This window comes from Eptatretus burgeri, chromosome 15, assembly GCF_056783735.1.
Source record: "Eptatretus burgeri isolate ZD-2024b chromosome 15, Ebu_testis_v1, whole genome shotgun sequence".
Classification (NCBI taxonomy): domain Eukaryota; kingdom Metazoa; phylum Chordata; class Myxini; order Myxiniformes; family Myxinidae; genus Eptatretus; species Eptatretus burgeri.
The window spans coordinates 47,512,931-47,528,558 of NC_140975.1; the positions used below are offsets into that span (position 1 = coordinate 47,512,931).

Genomic DNA, 15,628 nt, shown 5'->3' on the forward strand with positions numbered 1-15,628 from the left:
GGGACCCAAGCCAGCCAGCCATTCTCCTCCCCCATGGCATCAACAATTCCCCCTTTCCCCCGCTCTGAGATCGTGCAAAAAGGGGGCCCCGTTCCCACCCCACTCCAAACGTCGTGCCAACGAAACCCGCCAAGAAGCACGGAGTCGGGGCACAGCCGCGCGGCCACATTTGTGGCTCGTCCGCCAACGCGTCACGAGGATGCGGGTAGAACCCCCCCGGTCTTGCAGGCCTGGCCGCTCCAGGTCACGCGCACATTTGGCCTACAGGCCTGTCTGCCCCCTTGTCTATGAGGGTGGCTTCTTTCCTTTGCTTTTGAGTAAATGTGTGTTGGCGCTGTCTGCAAAGTAGAACTGTATAAGTGTTGCCGTGTGTGCGCGTAGTCGGTAGTAACTCTGCATCGTTGCTTTTGTTTTGGTTGCTATTTGTGCATTTTCACTGTATGACTGTATAAATGTGCTTTCCATGTGCCGGGAAATAAATGTGCTTTGTGTGAACTGTTTTCCCGTTTCGCTTTGTCTTTTCTCCATTGACTCTCCATCCTGCTTCACGTAAAGGGTTCGTAGCGGGTGCAAGATCCCAGTAATTAATCTGAACCATCGAGGTCTACGATAACACCGCTCGGTTATCCCGATAGTACGGAACGGGCCGCCTAAGCGGCTCGTGTCCGGAGTCGACCTGCGGTGAGGTACGGATGCCCGGTTTACCATCCGCGTGGGTACTTAGGTAGGTCGAGTTTGGCGAACAACCCTATCCTACGCGGGTGGCCGATTGGCACGATTGTGGTGAGGTCGAAAGGCCCACCCGTGACTGGCTCCGGGCGATAGTTCCCGGAGGGTCACGACTGAATTGTCCGTCCGGTGGGCGACGCGGTCGCGATTCGAGTGACGTTGCCGTCCGCACGCCGGCGGGCGCGAATTCGCAACAATGTGTGTGTGTGTGTGTGTGTGTGTGTGTGTGTGTGTGTGTGTGTGTGTGTGTGTGTGTGTGTGTGTATGTGTTTGTTTGTGTGTGCGTGTATATACACATATATATATATATACACACACACACACACACACACACACACACACACACACACACACACACACACACACACACACACACACACACACACACACACACACATATATATATATATAGTTACGGTTGTGGAAATTAGCAGAGCACCATATAGGTCCTTAGATCAGTTATGCCGATAGGTGTGTGTTCAGATAGATTTCCCCACCGTTGTCTAATGGAATTTATTCGTGTTATCAGGGCTGTGATCTTTCAGGTAGTGTTTTTGTGTTACTATCGTTATTTTGGACCAATCGCCTTTCAACCACCCCAACCACACCCGCATCTCAACAAACCACGCCATCCTCACCACTTCACCCCCAACCGCCAACATCACCTTACCACCTTCTCAACCACAATGCCAACCACCAGCCACGCCACCACTACAAACAACCACGCCACCTTAACCACAACCTTCACAACCACACCACCGCGTTTCTAACTCAGCGATGACTATCAGAAGCGTGGAATTCAATGAGGGAAAGCGGACGACGGCCCCACCCCCCAGCAAATAACATCTGCGCACCAAGCGCAGCAGGAGAAAACACCAACCCTGTGAGTGGAGCTATAAAGCGACACGACTCGCGATGAAGAAACGACGCCCTGGAAAAGGGAGAAAAATTCCGCGATTCGGCGAGGAAAACGCCCTCCTTCTGGAAGGTTCCCGTGGGAGCTGGAAGAGGCTAGGGGCGAGACGCGAGGGGAGATAAAAGCGCGCGCTGAAGGCAGCAAGGGGGTTGGTGGTCGGGTGGTCGAGTGGAGAGTCAGTCGTTGGAGTCAGTCGGTGGAGGTCTGGGCTCGTGTGAGAGTGTGGAGTTGTGGGCAGCCGCGCTGGAGCCTGGAGTCTGGGGTCCCTGCAGTCGGTGAGGAGCTGGAGAGGGTCCAAGAGGGACGCCCAAGCAAGTCACCACGAGGGTGGAGGTAACCTGCGGCGGCCTTTTGGAGTTCCTTCGGTCAACCAAGCTCCTTGGACATAAAGACCCTAAGGGGTCCAGTCTGACCCCCTTGTCTTTAAGGGAGTCTTTTCCTTGCTTTTATTTGTGTGGAAGTTGTGGCGCCGTGTCCCGTTAAGTAGAGAAACTGTTAAGTGACTGTACATGATTAATTATAGATGGTTGTAGCGCTTCGCCTTGCTCGCTTCTTTTGTCTCGTCCCGCATTCATCACAAATCAACTGCATGCTTGTTTCACCAATTCATTGCATGATTGTTTGTATACGTGTAAAATAATAAATGTGCTTATTTGAATGTGAACCTGTTCGTCGTGTCATTTTACCCATTGAACTGCCGTATTGCATTTCGGAATGGTAGCGGGCTTTTTGATAGCCGATAATAGAATCGGGTCCAGGGAGGTCTCGCGATAATACCCGCTCAGTTATCCCAGAACGGAACGAACCGCTTACGCGGTTCGTGTCCAAGCAGACCTCGCTGAGATCCGGTCTCTCGGTAGGCTGCCCGCGTGAATAATTAGGTATATCGACAATTCGGCGATTGATCCTGTCACGTGCGGGTAGAATATTGACTAGGCTGTGGTGTGCTCTTGGAGCACACCCGTGACTGGTTTTCGGCGTTGTTCCTGAAAGTCGCGACTGAATTGTTCGTCCGGTGGGCGTATGGCCGCGATTCGGCTGAAAGCGTCTGTCCGCACGCCGGTGGGCGGAGATTCGTATCAATATATATATATATATATATATATATATATATATATATATATATATATATATATATATATATATATATATATATATATATATATATATTGTTCTGGGCCGGGGTCAGTGGCGAGAACGACCACTCGATGGGGAAAGTTACGTCGTCTCACCAGACTCCCCGGAATTGTAGGCCGTCGCTCTCGGATAACTCCACGAGCCGGCGAATCACTGAACCGACCGTGGACGCCAATATCTCAACCGCATAGCGTAGTCTTTTTGTCTAGAACCAATTTACCTAATTAACTACGCGATTTCGACTCCCGGGGAACCACGCTCTCGGCACGTCTTGTTCGAACCGAGTCACTCTACCGACTGCGGTAGAGTTCCAACTACCGACTACCAACTCCGGTTCGGGTGCAGTCGAGTGGAACTGCCAAAGCCGTGCCGGCGAGGATGAACGGATTATCGGGTATAAAAACCCGGCTAAAAATCAGATCCGAACCATGCTGGACCAATGCAAGAAAGGACGGAAACGAACTGGGACCATTTCTACAATTGTTTTATTCACAAATAAAAAAGACACGGCAAGACTTATCGCAGATATCCAAGCAAGAATTTACAATGATGGAAAACACTTAACAATTCTACTTATAAGACGGGCCCAAACACTCAGACGCACACTCAGACGATTTATTGAAAGATCCCCGCAGCCAGAGAGGGAGAGACGAGCTGGGGGTCACAGTTCACGTGGATACCTGCATGTTGAAGGGAGGAAGTGCTCCACGGTGCGGCACCAGCTATTAGCCGTGCGGCTCGGCCCACAGTCACACGCGTGGGGCTCGTGCCTGTGGAGGAAACCTTGCGGGGCAGTTGGAGTCCCAGGGCGGAGATCAGGATCACGGACGGGATCCAGGAAAACTCCATGAACGCAAGCAAAATGTAGAGCACACACCAACCAACTTGCGACTCCAAAAGAACTCTTGTTCCTCCTCCAAGAGACTTGCTCAGAACCAATGATCGAATCCTCTCAGAACTCTCGAGACTCCTCTCCCCAAAACTCTTCTTGCACTGAGGATGGTGTTGTCTTTTTATGGACCTCCCCAAATGGGGCAGGGGCTTGGTGAAACAGACGTCACCATCCGCCCTGATTGGATGGGGCTCCCATGGGTACGCCCTTTCTTGGGCGGGGCCTTGGCCAGGCACCGGCGAGGCCCGCCCACCCCACGCGTGTGGACTCACAAGAAAGAAGTTACAAAGTTTGTGGAGGCCGAGAAGGAACTGCCAGAGATTCTGCCTCGGACAGTGAGTCGCTGGTTAGTCGAGTGAAGCGCTTGTTCAGTGGTGTTGTCGGTTTGTTTGTTGGGTGGTCTTAGATGGTTTGTTGGATGGTTCGTTGGACGTAATAACCCACCTAAAAGGACATCGCAACGCACACCTTTGATTCTCCCACTAGACAAAAGGAAGGGACCTGTCTCGCATGTACTTAACGGAATAACTGACTCTTGGGACATCTGTATGCTTGAATGCATATGGTTTCCAGATCCGAAACAATATATGTGTGTGTGTAAATATATATATATATATATATATATATATATATATCTATATATATATATATATATATATATATATATATATATATATATATATATATATATAGCGAATTCGCGCCCACCGGCGTGCAATCGACCACGTGTAGCCAAAAGCGGCCGCCTTGCCCACCGGACGGACAATTCAGTCGTGACCCTCCGGGAACTACCACCCGGAGCCAGTCAAGGGTGGGGGTTTAACCTCACCACGATAGTGCCAATTGCCCACCCGCGCAGGATAGGGTTGCTCGCCAAATTCGACTTACCTAAGTACCTGCGCGAGTGGTCCCACCAGGCGATCGTACCACGCCACATGGCGACTCCGGACACGAACCACTTAAGCGGTTCGTTCCGTATTACAGGGATAGCTGAGCGGCGTTATCGTCGGCCTTGACGGTTCCGATTAATTACCGGGCGTTTTAAACCCACTATCAATCCCTTACGTGATGCAAGATGGAGATTCAAGAAAAGGAAGGAGACGAAGCAAAGCGGGAAAACAGTTCAACAAGTAAGCACATTTATTTCACACACACGGAAGCACGTATTTTACAGTCATACAATCATGCAACAAAAGCAAATGCAAGGGAAAGAGTTACACCCGAATAAAAGGGGGCAATGTACAGGCACAGACACTTAGGCAGTTCTACTTATTGGACACGGCGCCACAGCATGCATTCAACCCGAAAGAAAGAAAGCCACCCTCACAGGCAAGGAGGCAGACAGGTCGGTGGACCAAATGTACGTGGATCCTGGAGGATCGGCCAGGTCCACGAGACCGGGAAGGTTTTACCCGCGTCCTCGTGACGCGATGGCGGGCAAGCCGCAATGTTCGCGCAGCTGCGCCCCGACTCCATGCCCCTGGCATGGTCGGCGATTCCTCTCCGTCATGCTCCGCGTGAGCGGCTTTGTTGGCACCACGTTTAGGGTGGGGGAGGAACGCCCCCCCCCGGCATTATCTCAGCGCGGATGGGAGGGGGGAAATCGCTGAAGCTCAGGGAGAGGGGTATGGCTGGCTGGCTTGGACCCCGCGACGAGACGAGCGACCCCCACACCGCGACCGCCGTCTTCCCTTGACTTGAACTTGAACTCGACCAGCTGCCTGCAACCAAACCGCGCGAACTCCAATTCCCTGCAACTCCCCTCCAACTCCTCTGCAACTCCTCTCCAACTCCTTGCAACTTCGCGCGAGTCGCCTTGCACTCGCATCTTTATAGGCCTCAGGAGGAGCCTATATGCAAATATTTGGATCAAAACGCGATTGGAGGCGGGGCCACGCCACCCTCTGTTCAGCCATTGGTCGGGAAAAAAGGGGGCGTGAAGCATTCCTGATCCGCTTTTTGAAGCGAAAGGAACGCATTCACAGCCCATGGCATGACGTGTGGTGGAAAGGCGGAGGTGGTGGGAGTTTGGTTGTTGGCGGGCGTCGTTTGAGAATGCTGATGAAGTGATGTGTGCGGGATGGAGTTGTGGAGGTAAAGAGGCGAAGGTAGTGGTGTTTGAGTTGTTGGGGGATTAATGGTCGAAAATAGCAATAGAGAAAGAAAAAATGGCTAACTCAAAGCGTCACAGTCTGGATGAATCACATATTCCCTCTATACAACGGGTTTGGGCTAACTACACATGAACTTACCGATATATCTCACCTGAGGACTCTTTCTGGTGTAATACGAATTTCCACAGCCGTAACAAAATATATATATATATATATATATATATATATATATATATATATATATATATATATATATATATATATATATATATATATATATATATATATATATATATATATAGTTACGAATCTGGAAACCATGCGCACTCAACATTCAGGTCCCAAAGTTAGTTATGCTAGTAAGTACGTGTGACAGGTCCCTTCCTTTTGACTAGTGGGAGAGTTCAATATGTGCGTTGTGATGTTTTTTTTAATGGTTAGGTTATTACATCTCACCACCTGCCCATCACGCTCCATCACCACCGTTGGCTGCTCGTACCTTGACTTGCCGAGAGGGGGGCCTCGTGGTCCCAGTCCTTGGCTTCCACGAACATTCCACACGCAATGGTGGCTTTCACACCATCCACCTTCCTCAAACACGCGTGGAGGGGAGGGGCAGCTTTCTCCTCACATGGCCGAAACCCTGCCCAGGAAGACTGTGCCCGTAGGATCCTGGCCAATTAGAGGCGAACAGCAAGGTGTGATGACCAAGGCCCCTCCCCACTGAGGGAGGTCCATAAATTCCAGAGACTTTGAGGCGTTGTTGGTGGGTTCCATGAGAGGTTCTGAAGGGATTTTGCTGTTACGAGGGGTGGTTACTAGGGGCGATTACTATGAGTGGTCATAGGAGGTCTATGTTGTTGTACGAAGGGTTTTTGCTGTCACGAGGGTTGAGCAGAGGGCCATCGAGGCAGCGAACATGTCTCTGCTGGCCCTCGACAAGGTAGGACAGAGTGACCCTGACCCCCCCTCTCCGTGGACCCCGATTATTCGCCACCTGAACTCCGCCACAAGCCTCGAGTCCCCCACATGCGACTGGGGATATATATATATATATATATATATATATATATATATATATATATATATATATATATATATATATATATATATATATATATATATATATTCATGTATATACAGAAGACGAGGCATAAGTTGTCACCATCGGGACCGAGAAAAAAAGTGACGACTTAGAAATATGAGGACTTACGCGTATGCGAACATTCATGATGACTGTGGGGTGAAGGATGAAGTCGTGCGTGGCCTGGACACGTATGTGTGAGAGCCGGCTATTGTACCAAAAGGAAAACACAATCCTCGGGGCATAGGTGGGGGTTCATTGGTGAGTTGGAAAGTGATCAAGCAAAGATGGAATTCATGAATCAGTTTATCAAAAGTAAAGATAATGAACAACTGTAAGACAACAACTTTGCCTGCTTATCACCATGATGGGATTGACCAACGAACCCCAGAGACTTTTCTGGCAGCATCTGCCAGAAAAGCCCAGTCTCATCGGCATTGTACACGTCCCGAGGCTGATACCTTTCCAAGATGTCTTTCAATTTGCCATCCTTCCAGTGGTGCACCACTGCCGAATCCACGCTGCCTGATTCGCCGCACTTCTTGACCTTGCCGATTCCCACCTCACCTTGAATCTGTCTATCCAGTGCATCGGCAAGGTCTCGGCATCATCATGCCCAAGGTCCGCAGCGAATTTACGTGCCTTCAGCAGCAACATTTCACCGTCCAACCGAATATTTGGCTGAGCCGACATTTGCCGAAACCAGATGATGAGCGCGTCATCGACATCTTTAAAGGACACACGTTTCACAGCTTAGAGATGACGACTTACAGAGGAATGACCCTTTATTCATAGGCACTTAACATGACTTAAATTCGGGACTTTTTGACGCTGCCGACTTAGGCAAAGTGACGAGTTACATGCTGCCGACTTATGCCTAGTCTACTGTATATATATATATATATATATATATATATATATATATATATATATATATATATATATATATATATATATATATATATATATATATATATATATATATATATGATACTTGCAAATACCACCCGTTGCTTCGCTGACGGGAATACGAAGTGGAGAGGGGGAGGGGTGGGGGGGAAAGAGGGAGGGTGGAGGGGAGAGAGGGTGGAGGGGGGAAGAGGGAGGGAAGAGGGGGAGAGGAAGAGGCAGAGAGGAAGAAGGAGGGAGAATGAGGAGGAGTGATGGAAGGGAAGGCAGCGAGAGGTGAGAGGAAGGGAAGTCAGACGTACGATGGAGCATTTATTACGATTCATACTGTCTCATAAAAATGATTCTGCACAGAATAACAGTGAAGATGGAAATAATATCTGAAATACATTTTCCACTGGTCATTCTAAAAATCCCGCCCGCATGCTTCCGGAGCCAAGCTATCTGGAGATAAACACTGCTCGGACATGTCCGGAGGGAAATTCCCATCCGGACATGTATGGACACAAATTTGCGTCTGGAGACAAACACCGCCCTGACGCGTCCTGAGACAAATACCACCTGGACATAACCACTGTCCAGATACGTATGGAGATAAATACTGTTGAGACACAACCACCATCTGGATATGTCCAGAGAGAAAGAGAGAAAAAAAGGGGGGAGAGGGGAGAGTGAGAGAGGTGTGGGAGGAGGGTGCTGCACTGTATTGGGAGGGAGAAGAGCAAGGATGGGACAACGAGAGAGAGGGGTGGCGATGTAGGAGTTAGTTGAGAGAATGTGTTATGTCTGCGGTCACAGACACGCACGCGCACGCGCGCGCACACACACACACACACACACACACACACACACACACACACACACACACACACACACACACACACACACACACGTTCTTGGCCGATATCGGCAATTTTTTGGGGAATCTACAGGTTGGAGTCGGTGTGATTACCGACTGCAGTCTGTACTGTACACAACCCAGAAAACTTGAGTAGCTTTCACTGAAAAACAATGTTGCATTTATACAGACATTTCAAGGATATGATCACAAACATTATCTATCTATATATTACTGAAACTCTCATCTTGTATGAATGTATGTATGTATGTTCCTGAAATACAGCCAAAACGGTACATGATAGCGCAATAAGTTTAGGGCCACCTGACTCAACATTCGCCTGTGTTGTGCAGTATCAAGTTTCGTTCAAATCGGGCAATGAAAACAATTATTAAAAAATCAATTTCCGATTCGGTCAAGTACTCTTTGGGAGAATTTGATCATTGCAAACAACCTCAGCGGTATAGTTTGCTGGAGCTATCTTGTTTTTTTCTTGAAATGATTTTTTTTCATCAACCACTGTCACAACGGGAGCCCTACAAGTTCACGTGTCGTCAAGTTCTTTATAAACACCTGTGTATGACTGGTGGAAAAAAAATTTGGCTCAGTAATTTGGAAAACACATTGTCGCATCTAACGTCTCTTTCATTCCTCTTTTCTCCCACCTTTGGAACAAACTCCCACACTCTATTCAACCCCATTCATCCATCCATCTCTTCAAAACAGCTGTTTACCACCATCTCTTATCTCCCCACGTTCAAAACCACGATCTTTTCTATTTTTCATAAACAACGAATGTGGTCATCATTGGTTCAATATTTATAGGTCTGTTGTCTTGATGAAGGCAAACATGCCCGAAAACCAGATAGGCGGCTCCGCTTGATGTTTAACTGATGTTGACCATGTAATATTTGTCTGTTTGACAGAGTCGCGAGGCCTCTGGGTTGGAGGTGACGCTTTGGTGCAGGACTTTGTCCAATGGAAATTGGGGGAGTGCTCGTCACACTCGACATGTTTAGAGATTATATATATATATATATATATATATATATATATATATATATATATATATATATATATATATATATATCGTCTTGTGAAAGATGCTCTCCAACCTAAGCTGAACGTCATGACTTCGCCGTCAAGACGTTGAGCTGTGTCTTGCAGAAAAAATTACTATGATGTTAAATGTAATCATTTCAGAAGCTGTCACAATCAATACAATGAAAATTGCAGTCACCAACCGACACAACACAGGACTGTGAGCCCAGACAAACACCGCCACGAAGCTTGCAGGAATTGCCGTCTCTCCCCGAGGAACTCTGTGTACCAACAATGCCACAACTATGGCACCGCCTTTCTCAATGCAATCAGCCCAGCATTTCCGAAGGAGGAATTTCCTCCTACCGAAGGAAGCCAATCTCTGAGGATTCTCTGTACTCTCATCCTTTTTAAATCCTGAAAGTCAAGTAAGGAAGCAGCACATCCCATTTTTACATCCTCGTGGAGGATCTCCAAGTCTTACTCATGTTGTTGTTCTTCATCTTCTTCTTGTGGACTTTTTTGTTTCACAGCCTACAATTTTCATCGAAACTTCCTGAAACTTGGCATATATATGTAAAAATAACCTGCGCAGACAATAACAATCTCCGATTTTGAAAATTCCTCCTAGAAAAAAGTTATGATGTCAAAATATCTCCGCTCATGGAAATCGCGTAAAAAATTATCACCAAAATGAGGCAAGCTTTTTGAATCCTGTTTGTGGGAATCGAACAAGGCATTAGCAGAGATGAATTACCATACATATGATACATCACTATGACGTCATATCAATTTTTATGACGTCATTCCTATTTTTTGACATTTTTTGTTTCACAACCCAGAGTTTTCATCGGATCTTCGTGAAACTTGCCATGTATATGCAGAAAGCCCATGCGCAGGCAGTAACGATCTCTGATTTTGGAAATTCCTCCGAGAAAAAAAGTTGACGTCATATCACCACTCATGGAAATCACCAATACCATTATCTCCGAAACTAGGGAAGCTGTTTGAATTTTGTTTGCGAGAATCAAGCCGGGCATTAGCACAGATAATTTATCGCAAACTTGATACATCACAATGACGTCATATTCGTTTTATGACGTCATCATTAAGAGCCAACCTCCCAGACTCGGAGCGGATGCTCTAACCATGACACCACTAAGTCGGGAAAATGTAAAGGACTTCAATACTCTGTACAAATTTCAAGATTTGTAATATTTCCTCGAGATATGAAACAGAAGCTGACTTAATGTTCTCATTGCTTTTGTCTTATTAATAATTTTTCTATCCCAGGATCTCCTGAAGAACATCTGCGTAAAAGGCTACAATCCTCCTCCAACATTGTCGTTGACCTGCAAGAATCTGCTCTTAATGATGCTGAATATTGACCCAAATGAAAGATTTGCAATGAGTGTGAGTTTCAATGTTATTTCACCATTTCCTTTTCATCCAAAATCTTGACTTCTCATATCCATAACAATTTCTGTAAATCATATTTGCAATGAGAACATAAATTGTGAAGAATAATAAAGGAGTGATGTGAAGTTTTGGTGCATTTAATTTTCAGTGATTTGTCTCGCAGGATATAATAAATAGTCAGTGGATGAACAAGAGTGAGACAGCATTGCATCCTGATAATGAAGAAACAAGCATCCCTCCACAAGAAAAAAGTATGAATGCCTTCTTTCTTTGGACAAACACTTATTTTTACTTCCGCCACTGAAGGTGAAGGAGGTTATGTTTTCACCCCTTTCTGTCTGTTTATCTGTTTGTTTGTTTGTTTGTTTGTCTGTCTGTGTGCAGGATATCTCAAAAAGTTGTGGACAGATTTAGATGAAATTTGGTGGAGAGGTTGGGTGTGTGAAAAGGACGAACTGATTCGATGTTGGTGAAGATCTGGATCCAGATCCGACTTCTTGAGTTTCTTAAGTGATTCTTCACCATTGGGAGACAGGGCTAAACTAATATATGACATGATATCTTAAAAAGTTGTGGACAGATTTAGATGAAATTTGGTGGAGATATTGGGTGTGTGACAAGGACGAACTGTTTCGATTTTGGTGAAGATCCTGATCCGGATCCGACTTCTGGAATTTTTTAAGTTATTCTTCACCATTGGGAGATAGGTATAAACTAATATATGACGTGATGTATTTAAAAGTTGTGGACAGATTTGGATGAAACTTGCTGGGCTGGTTGGGTGTGTGACCAGGATTAATTGATTTAATTTTGGTGAAGATCTGAATCCGGATTTCTATAGGAGAAGTATTTAATTTTAAAAGTAATTCTTCACCATTGAGAGAAAGGGCCAAAAACGATATATAGCATGATATTTAAAAAATGTAATGGTCCCGATATGTTGTCTTGGATTAGTCATTACGTAGCGGAGGTATGCTCTCTTCCAAATGCCATTCTTGTTATATTTTTAGTTTTATTTCCATTTGCATCTCTCTCTCTCTCTCTCTCTCTCTCTCTCTCTCTCTCTCTCTCTCTCTCTCTCTCTCTCTCTCTCTCTCTCTCTCTCTCTCTCTCTCTCTCTCTCTCTCTCTCTCTCTCTCTCTCTCTCTCTCTCTCTCTCTCTCTCTCTCTCTCTCTCTCTCTCTCTCTCTCTCTCTCTCTCTCTCTCTCTCTCTCTCTCTCTCTCTCTCTCTCTCTCTCTCTCTCTCTCTCTCTCTCTCTCTCTCTCTCTCTCTCTCTCTCTCTCTCTCTCTCTCTCTCTCTCTCTCTCACTCACTCCATGTATCTGGATAAAAAACATGGTTTCAGCAAGGAAAAACGGTAAAAGCAAAGGCATTAATTTAAGAGGCTGTCAATTTGCTCGCTTTCTTCATTCTTATGCAGTGGAATGCTGCGGTATAGAATCATTGCCTGAGGGTGCGGCTGTGCCACTGATGCAATGCCCTCTGCTGGTTAGGGTAGGAATTTGTAATTTGTTCATGGTGCCGGCAATAGATACTTTTCACAAAGGACTCTGTCGGACCTTTAACGTCCACCAACAAAACCTGGCAGACGGGATTCCCACATAACGTTCATCTGAGGGATGGCACACCCATTGATGCATCACCCTGCCTTTGAAACACCGGGATGACAGTTTATATAGTTGGGTCGGGATTCAAACCCAGGCTAGGCAGCTTAGGGGTGAGGGTGCATACCTCTAGGCCATCCTTTCAGCCATAAATTGCTCACTTGAAGAGCAATGATTCAGTTTGTCATCAAAATTATGCTGAGTTCATTTTGTCAGAACCAAACATTCTGCTTGAAACACATGGAAATAGTCTGTCCTTCTTCCCAACTCCCTGTTCACATTTAATTTTCTTGTCTTCCTCTCATCTCTCACCATCCTGCTTGCTCTCACATCTTCCTCTTTTCTTGGTCTGCATCGTTTGTGTCCTGCATGGAATCTTTCACTCTCTCATGTGTCACCAATTCTCCTTCCTCCGCTGACTTTGCTTTTCACCTGTTTGATCACTCCCAATTTTATCATTTGGCCTTCCAACTAAAAAGATTCTCACTTCATCCTCATTAGCTTCTCATGCTCTTTGGTCATTGTCGCATCGAACATTGCGATGCAAAACAAAACATTTATCTTATCTGATGTATGTGATAATCCATTTTTTTTCCTCGCGATAACCTGTATTGTTTTGGTTGGGAGAGCTCACATCTCGGAGTTAGGCCAAAAAAAAAATGTTGCATTTGCGTAACGGGTCACTGAAAAATAGGGTAGGTCGGTCGGGATCTTTTTTTTATTATTATTTTTTTTTCCTAATAAATCCCTCCCAAAATCTCCCCCGGCTCGAGTACCACCCTTTTTGTTGGCGGGTTCTGTCCAAAACACTTCCGGGTTTTTGCGATCGCGATCGCAATCAACAAGATACTTGAAAACGATAGCAAAACAACAAAAATAGCAATAAAATAGGGTCGGCAAAATTTTTTGATAGCAAAAAAACAAAAAAAAAAACGTAGGGTCGGCGGAATTTTTAGGGTCGGGCGGGTTACGCCAATGCAACATTTTTTTTTTTTTGGCCTTATGATACTTTCATACTGCTTCTGGACAATTTACATCCCTCCTCGATCACCCCCTTACTTTTCTTCCTTCCTCACCATGGCGAATATTTTTCTTTGTCCCCTTTGTCAAATATCTCTGACTTGGATACATTTTTGCCATCTCCCCAACAACTGTATGACAGACATGAGCCTCGTCCTGGTGGAGGAGTTGCTCTCTTCATCAAAGACTCTATTCCTCACTCTCCATGCACTGCCCTCACTCCCCCACACCCCCAGGAATACCTCTGGCTATGGCTTCCCCTCAACTCCCACCTCATGTTTATATGTGTACTGTACCATCCACCTCACAGTGATGACTCCATCTACACCTCACTATCCGAAAACATGGACCAACTTCTATCTTCTCATCCAAACTCTCTCTTCCTCATATGTGGCGACTTCAATTTTCATCATGCCAGTTGTATGTGTGGGTACCTCTCTCACCTGTCATGGCACCTCAGCAAAAGCTTTCTGCGACTCATTGGGACTGACTCAATCGGTCAACTTCCCGACCTGGATCTCAACCAATGGTACTCCATCTCTTCTGGATCTGATTTTGACAAATTTCCCTGACAATATCTGCTGCTCTTCCTCCGCTCCAATCGGTTCTTCTGACCACATCCTTGTCAAAGTGGACATCTCTCTGGCTATTATCAGAGAACCACCTCACCGCCGTCGAGTCTGGCATTTCACTCAAGCCGACTGGCAGGGTCTCGAAGCAGCCATCAAACTTATAGACTGGTCTCCTATCGCTACTTTCTCCAACATCAACTCATCCTGGGAATTCTTTCAAAGAAACTTGCTCTCCCTCATGCACAGATTTATCCCCTCTCGTCTTCAGTTGTCCAACCCTTCCTCCCGCCCTTGGTTCACTGAAGCTTGTGGTGAGGCAGCTGTCCTGAAACAACTTGCCTTTGCCTCATGGAAAGCAAACCCAACTGAGGGCAATCTCAGTTCCTTCCATAAAGCTCGGAACAAGTGTGAATCTATCCTCAGGAGAGCCAGAAAACAACATCTTCCTAATCTTAAGTCTGTACTCTCAAACCTCTCTCCCTCCTCAAAATCCTAGTGGCATCTAATCAAATCTGTTTCTGGTGTATGTTCCCCCTCCATCCCCTCCCTTACCTCAAATGGCCGCACTGCTGATACCGCACGTGAAAAAGCTGAATTCCTAAACTTGGTGTTTGCAGCTAAATCTTGTGTCCAAAACCCATCACTTTCTCCACCCACTTTACCCAGTCGCACCCAACTGCCCTGGACTCTGTGTTCTTTTCTCCTGACAAGGTGGAGAGCTTGCTGTCAAACCTCGACTCAAATTCTGCAACCGGTCCAGACGGCATCAGCCCACGTGTCCTATAACCTTGCTCTTCTGCTCTTGCTCACCCTCCCTCTGTTCTATTCACCCTCTCATTTGCTCAAGGTCATCTTCCATCTGATTGGAAATCAGCAAACATCACTGCCTGCATAAAAATGTGCAAAAACAGATCCCTGCAACTCCAGACCAATCAGCCTTCTCCCAATCATCTGCAAGGTTATAGAATCCATCATCGCTTCAGATTTTAAATCCTTCCTCTTCTCCAATGGCTTGATTTTCGATCATCAATTTGGTTTCAGACCAGGTCACTCTACCCTGGATATGCTGCTCCTGCTCTCCCAACAATGGATGGAGATCCTCAATGCCAGACAGGAAATCCAAGCTTTATCCCTGGACATATCAAGTGCTTTTGACATGGTCTGGAACCCTGCCCTGCTCACCAAACTCTCTTCCGATGGTATCCAAGACCATCTCCACTCATGGCTCGCAGACTTCCTCTCCTGTCGCAGTCAACGTGTGGCCCGAAATGGAGTTCTTTCATCCCTTCTTCCTGTCCAGGCTGGAGTTCCTCAAGGTAGCGTTCTGGGCCCTGTTCTTTTTTCTGGTTTT

General features: G+C 46.3%; 1 protein-coding gene across 7 annotated transcripts in view; it reads left to right on the forward strand.

The window, feature by feature from the left end:
- The window catches only part of LOC147012121 (uncharacterized), a 297,678-nt gene that overhangs the window by 21,352 nt on the left and 260,698 nt on the right, over positions 1 to 15,628 (forward strand). For 2 of the 7 annotated variants that reach the window (XM_085858437.1, XM_085858436.1), the window contains exons 7-8: positions 10,954 to 11,073; positions 11,243 to 11,330. The exons of the other annotated variants lie outside the window; for them this stretch is intronic. In XM_085858437.1, the coding sequence (XP_085714563.1) occupies positions 10,954 to 11,073; positions 11,243 to 11,330 (208 nt within the window). The remainder of the gene's footprint in view (positions 1 to 10,953; positions 11,074 to 11,242; positions 11,331 to 15,628) is intronic. 7 annotated transcript variants of the gene reach the window in all.